Raw genomic sequence first — 10,638 nt, 5'->3', positions numbered from 1 at the left:
GGTCAATTTTATTTTAATTGAGAAAATAAATGAAGTTATAAATAACATATGTGTCAATTTAACGAAATGAAATAAATATAAAATAACCCAATAAATTAAACTAATATTTATAATTTGTGATTAGTAGGTTATACATGTATACCTTGAACTTGTAATTTCATTCGGGACCTATTTAATACAATTGGAGACCTAAGATGATAACTTTAAATGAGTCTTTTTATATTTAAATATCATTTAAATAATATTTAGTTAATCTTAATATTATAATTTTTTATTCTTAATTTTTAATGACTAATTCACTTAATAGTGATTGATTTGGATTTTTAGTAATCCATAATTTTTTTGAAAAATGATAAAGTTATTACAAATTTTACTTCAAAAAGTTGACAAATTGATGTACGCATAGACCACCGCCACCTATGCGTTCGGTTGACTGTGATTTCATCCACTACGTTATCCTTGTCCCCCACCTTATTCTTACAAGAGGAGGATATATACGATACAATATCATGAACCCTTAAAGACGATATATAGACCAATAGAGATAAGCCAAGACTGATAGGTAGTGATTCTTCAATTGTGATAGATTACTTATCCAACCAACAACTACAAGGTCAATACTCTTTTATTTCCCTTCTTTTTTTTTTTTTTTTTTGGGTATGTTACACAAATAAAATGACTTTTTTTTTTCTTTTTCTTTTTTGCCAAACCTTATGCATCAAAAGTTGTGCATATAATTTCTACATGGTTTTGCGAAATTTCGAGAGAAATCTATATAATTTCAATAACAAAATGCAAATAAAAGGTAGAGGTGCCTCTCCTTTTACGCTTTCCTTTCTTCTTTTTATTATTATTATTTTTGCTTTTTATTTTTCCCAAATTCCTCCTATTGTTGGGTTATAGCATGAAAGATTCAATTTGATTTTCTTCGACTAGTGAGTTATATAATTTATAAGCCCCCCAACTTCATTGAAAGGAAGCTTCAAGTATAAGTCTCTCATCCTAGGTCTCTAATATTGAGCCAAAAAAGTTTATCATATAATTATTAATTAGTTGGCATCTTAAACAATAAAAAGGATTGGTTTATAGGTTGAATACCCAAAAATAAAAAAAGCCAAATAAAAAAAATACTCATCACCTTTGAACAAATGGAATTTATTTTTTGTTGACATCATTGAGTCTTCCATAATTTTTATCCCGTGCCAATATCATTCATTTTCAGAAGATGTGGTTAGGTTTAACGAAAATTAAACTACTATCAAACACACAAATTTTCCAGGGTAAAGTATTTTAAAGTTCATTAAGTAGAATAGCAAACGTTTGACACTTTCACTAAAGAGTTTTAAGGTGGTTCTTAAAGCTGAAAATAACTTTAAGGTTAAAACTTAATTTCAGAGCTTTTATGACTTCAAAGAATTATTCACTATAATTTGTCAAACACTCAAAATTTTAGCGAGCATTTTCAGTGAAAAACTCTATGGGCCCGTTTGGTGTTAATGTAAGAAGTAAAGTTTTTTTTTTTTTTTTTTTTTTTTTTTTGGTTCTGTAGGAAGTAAAGTTTTAGTTTGTATAGCTGTTACAATAAAGAATTTTAACTGAAAAATGTTAATTTTAATATTTAGAGCATTTGGCAAACTATAGTTTTAAAATTAGTGCTGTAAAACTATTATAGGTGCCTGACAAATCTTTCTTCTTCTTCTTCTTCTTCTTTTTGTTGAGAATCAGACAATTGAATTGATAAAGAGCTTTAGAGTGAGAAATGACAATAGAGAACATAATAAATTTGTTTTGTATAAGCAAATTGTTTAGTATAAAAAATTGCTACTAAAATTAACTCTTTTTTTTTTTTAAAGTGCAATGTTACTCAACCATTAGAAATGAGAATGGGTAAATATTTTAGTTGCTGGATGAGTTTTCCAATCTTATTTTGAAGCATTTTCCTACTTTGAATATTTTATTAAATAATTTTAAATACATGATATCTTAAGTTTATGGCCAATATATTTCGGAACCATGAATATATTTCTTATGCTAAATCTGAACCACAGAATTGTTGTTCTTGATTTCTCCCCGCTTTCTTACGCTAGGAAAGGAAAAATAAAATCTTGTAGACCACTACATGTGATTTTTAATAGCAGACGTTGAAGAAGATCATCAATTCATCAATATCCTGATTGTGGAGCCTAATACACATTGTCACCAAGCTGGAGGGCTTGTTTGGTAACTGCCAATTCATGAAAAGTCTTATAGTTATTAGATGAGAACTATGGGAAACTATCAGTCAACTTGGAAAGCATGTGACTGTAACAACTTTTTCCTTGTTCTTCCTCTGCTTCCCTCCCTTTTTTTTAGGTTGTAAGTCTTTGACTGTAACATAACTGTTTTCCCACAATTAGTAAATTTGGTTAGAATTACAGTACTTTTACCTAAATTCATATCACTAAAACTACTTTTACCATGTACTAATCAACATGTCAAGCTAATAATTATAAATAAATAAATAAAATTGTGAAAAAATATATCCTAAACTTACTGATATTATCCATCTATGATGATAGCTTTGGAAAATGGTTTAAATAAATCAAAGAAAATTCTATTAGCTAAATACTAAATTAAAAGGAAACCACCCCCCAAAAAAAAAAAAAGAAACAAAGAAAAAAAAAAACGAAAAAAAAGAAGAAGAAGGGAAACCAGTGAGAAAGAGATGTGTACGACAAAGACTTATACTTAACGGCAACTAACTAAAACAACGTTTTCAAACTCTGCCATTTCTATTTCTCTCGCTCTCTCTCTCTCTCTCTCTCTAAATTCAAAGACTATCGTACCCATGCAAGTCACGCATGAGCAAACAACCGGTCCAAGTCAACCTTGTTTACTCTCACATACATACAACAAACCCTAATATATATACATCTCCATTTCTCATCTCCAATCCATTTCTCATCATCCTCTTCCATTTTCTTCTATTTCTTCGGTTATTGACAAGTTTGTATAATGAGGAAACCTTGCTGTGATAAGCAAGACACAAATAAAGGAGCATGGTCCAAGCAAGAAGACCAGAAGCTGATATAAAAAAAAAAAAGAAACAAAGAAAAAAAAAAACGAAAAAAAAGAAGAAGAAGGGAAACCAGTGAGAAAGAGATGTGTACGACAAAGACTTATACTTAACGGCAACTAACTAAAACAACGTTTTCAAACTCTGCCATTTCTATTTCTCTCGCTCTCTCTCTCTCTCTCTCTCTAAATTCAAAGACTATCGTACCCATGCAAGTCACGCATGAGCAAACAACCGGTCCAAGTCAACCTTGTTTACTCTCACATACATACAACAAACCCTAATATATATACATCTCCATTTCTCATCTCCAATCCATTTCTCATCATCCTCTTCCATTTTCTTCTATTTCTTCGGTTATTGACAAGTTTGTATAATGAGGAAACCTTGCTGTGATAAGCAAGACACAAATAAAGGAGCATGGTCCAAGCAAGAAGACCAGAAGCTGATAGATTACATTGGGAAAAATGGTGAAGGTTGCTGGCGTACCCTCCCTCAAGCTGCAGGTATGTGTTATCTCAAATTAACACCTCCACAACGAAGAAAAGAGCTAGGAAGGGTGGTTCAAGCTAATAGTCCGGTGGTATCACCACCTTCTGTGATGCCACTTGGTGTCTGGAGTTCGAATCACCCCTCTTCTTCTCCCTAATTTCTTACCAGAATAAATAAATAAAGATCATATATATACATATACATATATATATATCTATATATATGAGTTTTATTAATATTTATGGATATTGCCTAATTTCTTCATATTTTTGTTGACCAGGGCTACTTCGCTGTGGCAAAAGTTGTAGGCTGAGATGGATAAATTATTTACGTCCAGACCTTAAAAGAGGAAACTTTGCTGAAGATGAAGAAGATCTTATCATTAAGCTTCATGCACTCCTAGGCAACCGGTGAGATATGTTATCATTATTCATCTTCTTTCATATTCTTTTTTTTCCCCCCCTATTTTCGTTTTTCTTATCCAATAAAATAATACAAAAGAGTATTTTGTCAATGCAATTACTCCAAAAAGTTGTCCAATTTATCCAGAATTTATTGTTGTTGCCGCCAATGGTCCCTATGGACAATTAGCAGCAGTTCTCCCTTTAATTCAAAGTCTAATTACCTTATTTACACTTAACAAAAATAGAAACAAAGAATTTATTGTTATCCCCACCAATTTATTAAATAAAAACAACTTTTGTCAAGCAAATTTTGCAGCATGGCACTAATGCATCATCTATAATTTATGCTAATATACTTAAATTATTTGGTTATAAAACGTTCTTAGGTTATAATTTCTGCTAATGTACTTACAAGTTTTGAATTAATGGTGATTTTTTAGGTGGTCACTTATAGCTGGGAGATTGCCAGGGCGTACAGATAACGAAGTAAAGAACTATTGGAACTCTCACCTAAGAAGAAAGTTGATGAACATGGGTATTGATCCAAATAATCATCGGTTGAGCCACATTAATGTCGCTCGCCCTCAAACCTCGAATGCCTCCGCTGGTGCAATGTCTTCTGGTTTAAAAACTCATGCCAATCATCAATCAGAGAAATCCCAAGTTGAAAATTGTGATCAAGTTTCCGATGCTGGAAGTTGCTTAGAAGATGATTCTTGTGGCTTGCCTGATTTGAACCTTGATTTGATGATAACTATGCCTTCTTTGAATTCACTTGCTAATGTGGAAGAGGAGCAAAAACTTGTTGAGTCTAATACATCAAGCGAACTAGAATTCACTCATTCTCCCACGCTTGTTCTATTTAGATAATCAATTTGTGAAGAAATTCAACAAGATTTTCCACTGTATTAGAACTCATTTTAATGGTAAGTCTTAAATTTTTTTGGAAGAGATAATAAGGAGTGCAAGGATTTGCGAAAATTAAGGCAAAGAGTGTTGCGAAATGAACAAAGGAGAGGCATCCCCAGGAGTCACTTTCCGTCCCTAGTTTTTAGTTTACAGGCCCATGAGGTCATGCACATTGGGCACAAAGATCGTATATCTGATTACCTAGAGAAATTATTTTCTTGTAAATTTGACCATTCATTGTCGAGATATATATATAGTGTCCATTGTCTCAGCATATACTTGTAGTAATAATATTATGCAATATATATGTTCTGATGATGTAGGTTCTGAATAAGAACATTTGAATTTATGGAATTTTTTTTTTCCAAGTGTTAGTTTGATATTGTGATACAAGTGTTATCTTGCATTTCGATAATTTAATTTTTATTTCATCTTATTTTGTTTATGCTGTAAATATTCTTCCGTAACTTTAAAAATAAAAATTTGTACATTTACTTTGAGAGGATGTAAATAAATGCAATATGCCCTAATATTTAAGATTTCAGTTATTTAATTATTTATTTATTTATTTTATGCTAGCAATTTATTTCGTGAAAGTCAATGGACGCCATGCCAATTTTAGGAGACTTACGGACATAGATTGATGGATATATGATTGATTCTCTGTGAAAAGCCACTGAATATCCACAGAACCAGCAATGGATAAATATAATGTTAAAAGAAATTCCTAGGATTCCGTTAGTGTCAGAAGTCTTGGGAAGTTATCCATATATAAAAGAATTTCTGCAACCCCGGTTGCTTAGTTAATTTTTTATTCTACCAGAACTGGATCACGTAATGAAAGTGAAACTTGAAACCATTCTCGCAATAAGTCTGTCAGATACACAAAAATTTACATGAAGCTTTTTTCACAACTTCGAAATGGTATATTGTAATTTGCACTGATAATGAATTATGCAAGAGTGATATTGTTTTAATCATAATTTAGCACATCTCTCTTTTCAAATAAGATAATGAACAATTTTTATACCTAACATTTATCATTGGTTAGATCTAAAAAGTTGCTATTAATGGCAAGAAGAAAGAGATGGGAGGGTGGGAGCTAGGGGGGAATTTTAAAGAACTACCAAACATTCAAAAAAGTCTTAGGCTTAGGAAATTAATCAAATAATGATTATAATCTGTGTGTATTACCTCTTTTGTGAAATATAAATTCTCTATCATACTTTATATGTTCTACTTTATATTCTATTAGAAAAAAAAAATTTCAAATACATGACATATCATGATTAATAGAATATAAAAATAAAATACAATACAAAAAATGACACAAAGGATTTATATTTTCAATTTGTGTATTCCCTTCCGAGATAGTATGCATAATCGCATGTGAATCGAGCTACCAACTAATCTCAGATCAATGCTGCAACATATTAGACATTTGAACTACGGTAGGGGCCGTGGGGCTAATCAGTTAATATTTCAATGTCCTTATTGTAACTGTGCGTATTATAATTAATTGCAAAAACAACGTGACAAGATTACTTTTTACTTGCTACATTTAATTTTGACCTATAAAAGCAGCTAATTATATTGACTTTATAAACAGAAACCCCACAAGTACTAGTGTTTTCATATCTATATGAAGGATTCTCTTTGTTATATGGTATGAGTAGTAATAGGAGTAGTTTGGAAATAGCATTAGTATATCTAGGCATGCGTCCTCAACGGTAACATCATGCTTGTTATATATAATATATCATATGTACATATTGATTTTGCTTTTGTAATTTTACATTTTAAAAAATAGTTCGAATATCAAATGATGATTGTAATGTTTCTATTGAATTTTTTTTTTAAGCTTATAACTTTATATGAGGCGGTATCTTATGTATAAGCTAAGACATAAGATACAAGTAGCTATAGCTACATGTATTATCTCTCCTACATTATATGGATCTCATAGATGAATGACATCTATATAATGTGTGAGAGATGTTACATGTGATGTATCTAAATTATCTAATTCATAATGTCCTTTACAAAGACAAGCGGTGATAATTATTTTATATGAGTGAAAGCATTTATGAGATTAAGAATTGAGGGTCTTGTTTATTTCCCTTAAGAAGAGGGTTGTGGTTTGGAGCATAAAATATTGTAGTCTCAATAATAATACTACCAATAGATTTTTTTTTTTAACTAGTATTGAATATAGAAAGTACAGAACAATTTTTTCATCCTAATTATCCCATACTAATAATGAAGCTATGGATAAAACCAAAAAGGCTATGGAAATAACTCTACTTAAAGTTCCTAAAATTTTATTTATCCATTTGAAAATGTGAGAATTGAATTTTATCACATCATCAAATTGGTGATTTAAATGTTAATGACGTGGTAAAATTTAATTCACTCATTTTAAAATGAATGATAAGATTTTAGGAACTCTAAAGTCTAACCCTTAAACTAGATAGAATCTCAATCCACTATACAGCCTCACCAATTAGAACATACATAAATTTGGGGGTAAAATTTCCTATTCCACTGATTAATGAGCATGCACGTTGAGCCATCTACCATTCAATGTGAATTGAGGAGATATTTGCGATCAAGTTTTGTTTATCTCTTTAAGATAGGCATTTTGTGGCCAGAGAAGAAGGAGATCCAAGAGCATAGCCATATCTCGTTTAATTTGGAAGTCTCTCAGCTACTAAAGTTTTGGCATTGACGGTAATCTATCATGTAATCAGGGTATTCTAACATGGTCAATGATTGTTCATTACAAACAAATAAAAAATAAAATGGTAAATGATTAAATTTCTCACTTTCTAAAGTTTTTCATTGATGATAATCTATCATGTAATAAGGGCATCGGGTTTTATGTTCAATTTGAAAAGAGTTGAATTGGACAAGCCAAGGATGGCCGTACCCTATTGGATATTTGGATGTACCATTAATTAAACCTAAATTGGAGAGTAGTGAATTTGCTATTGCAAGATGCTTGTTAAAATTATACCATGTTTAAGTTTTTTAAATAAGTAATAATCTATCGTGATATATATCCGAATTAGAACTCTTGAGTTCAAATTATGTTTTTACTTTGGCTACCTTGTATTTAAAAGTTAAAAAATTTATAAATTAGACCCACTTATTAAGGAGAGTTTAGACCACACATAATGGTTAGGGTTAGAGCTTAGAATAACTTTTTAAGTAATTAATCTAATGAATTCCAATAGCTTAAATGTTTGGGACAATTTTATTTTCTTATTTTTCATTTTTATTTCTTATTTCCAAGGACTATGAAAGCTCAATATACAATTAGTCTTTTTAAATATATTCCAATGTATAAGTGATTCAAGTAATAGCCTAAAGGTAATGATATTCTTAGTATAGTGTTCAGTTATGTAATTTGAGTCCCACCCTTCCTTCCCCACAATCTACTTATAACAAAAATGTACATTTTAACCGTTATTATTGCCATTTTTCATGATGCAAATATGTTTGATTAATGGACAACGTCAGTTTGGAGAACAATTACTGGGCAATGTGTTTGGCAAATACTTTTAACTTTTTGTTTTTTATCTCAAAAAAAAATTTTTTGGAAGAAAATTAACAAAACTAAAACTAAGGAAAACTATATCTTTTATATAACACTATGCAACTATATCAACCTTTTGTCATTAAAAAAACACTTGTGTCCTTCTGTTAGAGAGTTAGAAAAGGAAAGTTCTACAAGGTAAATGCATATCTTGGATGTGATTCCTGCATTACCCTAACGATAATCATTCATTAAAATATTAAAACAACTTTTTGGTAGTTTAAACAATATTGTCCTATAATTACGTAGTTTAAACAAATTAAGCACATACCTGTTGTCCTATAATTATCTTTGTGTGTTTTTACGTAATAACTTTTTGCTAAAAGTTTATTTGTTTATTTGTTGAAGATTGGTTTATTTGTTTATTTGCTAAAAGATTTTTTATTTGTCTAATTATAACTTAAAAAATAAGGTTTAAAAAAACTGTATAGAGTATATATATACAAGCAAACAAATTGAAACACTAAAAGAAAAAGTGGTTGTTAAACAAACACAAATCACCTAGATAACTACTAACTAGGTTTAACTATAATTAATAGTTTATATTACATGATATTTTTTTTCTGGCAAATGGAACTTTCAAGTTTCAACAATGAACGTCCCATCCCAATGAGGTTTAACTTTCTACGCTCTACAGGGGCATACTTATATTGATTTAGATCTAGGGTAAAGGAGATAGAGACACCTAAAAAATGAAGTAAACACAAATTTAGAAAGAATAAAAAAAAAAAAAAAAAAAAAAAAAAGCCTAGGGGTACGTACCTATATAGATATATGATCTAACTAAAACGTGCACTTTTAACCATTTTTAGTACCAAGGTAGTGATTGATTTTGATTTCATTGCAATGGGAAGGAAAGATAGAGAGAGCTACAATTTAGTTTGGTGGAAATTGGCTTAGATATACGAGGGAACCTAATAGAATACTTGCGTACCTGCACCGAAGGGCAAAGAGCTCTTACAAAATCTAGCTAGATGCATGTGAGACAAAATGGGTTTTCCATATTTTCTTACCTAGAAGTCAAAATTTTGTTTGGTGGTTCCTATTTCTATTTTGGATATAGCACCGATCAATTGAAAAGACTGCCAGCTCTAGAGTGTAGAAGACAAGGATTTGGATCCAGTGCAATACCTAAAGTATTGCACTGGGTGCAATTATTCTACTTCTTCTCACATGAATTTTTATCATTCTTAAATTTTAATTTTAACTTTTTAATTTCTTTTAACTATTTTTCAACTTTTTGTATTTAATGGTTAAAGTTGAAAGTTATTTTTTTCGACTTTCAATCTTAACCATCCATTATTACTGCATCAAGTGCAATATCCTAGATCTCAATCAAAAAGACAATAAGTTATATATAAATTTAACTAATGGGCCTCTTTGATATAAAAATAAAATTATAACATGTACATTTGCATGTATACATCACTAATGCATCATTTCTTTTTCTCCTTTATATTATTCTTATAACATACAGATATAGTTCATTGATCCAAAACTATATACTCTTTTCTCTTATGTAAATGGACAACGCATCATCTTTGTCTCTTTAATTATTCCCTTATATACCATATTTGTAGCTCTTTAAACTTTAAAGCAAAGCATATATTCAATATATATATATATATATATAATAGAGGTCTTCTTTATTTTTCAAAAGTTTTTTTTTTTTTTAATCTTGCATTTATAGAATTAAAGATAAGGACACTATGTTTTATTTTTTATTTTTAGAAGAAAGGATGATTGTCATTTTTGAGGTTAGGAATTAGTGTCAGATCCGCTTATTTTGTTAAAATTGAAAACATTTTGTTGAAACTGAAAACTTTTTGTTAAAAATACTGTAGATAAAGATAAAAGTTAGTTGAAATAGTACAATAAGACCTATGAATAATACCAAAGAGTGTAGTGTGACTCATGAATAGTAGCAAAAATAGCTGAATAATAAAATAAGTTAGCAAAAATAATCCATGTCAAACGCACACTCGGGTTTATTTAGAATCTGCTTATTTTGCTAAAACTGAAAAAAAAAAAAAATTTACTGAAAGTACTGTAGATAAAGGTAAATGTTAGTTAAAATAGTAAAGTGAGACCCATGAATAATACCAAAAGTGTAATGAGACTCATAAATAGTAGCAAAAATAAGCCGAATAGTAAAATAAGTTGGCAAAAAATAAATTAGC

General features: G+C 29.9%; 1 protein-coding gene across 1 annotated transcript; it reads left to right on the top strand.

Moving 5' to 3' along the window:
• The first annotated feature begins 3,350 nt into the window (after positions 1–3,350).
• Positions 3,351–5,234, top strand: LOC111991808 (transcription repressor MYB4). The gene is made up of 3 exons (XM_024023624.2): positions 3,351–3,561; positions 3,828–3,957; positions 4,392–5,234. The coding sequence occupies exons 1-3, from the start codon at positions 3,432–3,434 to the stop codon at positions 4,819–4,821; spliced, it is 690 nt and encodes a 229-aa protein (XP_023879392.1). The 5' UTR covers positions 3,351–3,431; the 3' UTR covers positions 4,822–5,234.
• Positions 5,235–10,638: the final 5,404 nt, after the last annotated feature.

This window comes from Quercus suber, unplaced genomic scaffold (assembly GCF_002906115.3).
Source record: "Quercus suber isolate HL8 unplaced genomic scaffold, Cork oak 2.0 scaffold_179, whole genome shotgun sequence".
NCBI classification, from domain to species: domain Eukaryota; kingdom Viridiplantae; phylum Streptophyta; class Magnoliopsida; order Fagales; family Fagaceae; genus Quercus; species Quercus suber.
Note: the sequence above shows the minus strand (reverse complement) of the source record. Positions and strands in the feature narration are given on the sequence as shown.

Excerpts from the sequence above, each read along its gene's own strand:
- LOC111991808 (XM_024023624.2), top strand. The coding sequence starts at position 3,432 with ATGAGGAAACCTTGCTGTGATAAGCAAGACACAAATAAAGGAGCATGG. Across the intron at positions 3,562-3,827 it reads TACCCTCCCTCAAGCTGCAG|GGCTACTTCGCTGTGGCAAA; the intron begins GTATGTGTTATC and ends TTTGTTGACCAG. Across the intron at positions 3,958-4,391 it reads CATGCACTCCTAGGCAACCG|GTGGTCACTTATAGCTGGGA; the intron begins GTGAGATATGTT and ends GTGATTTTTTAG.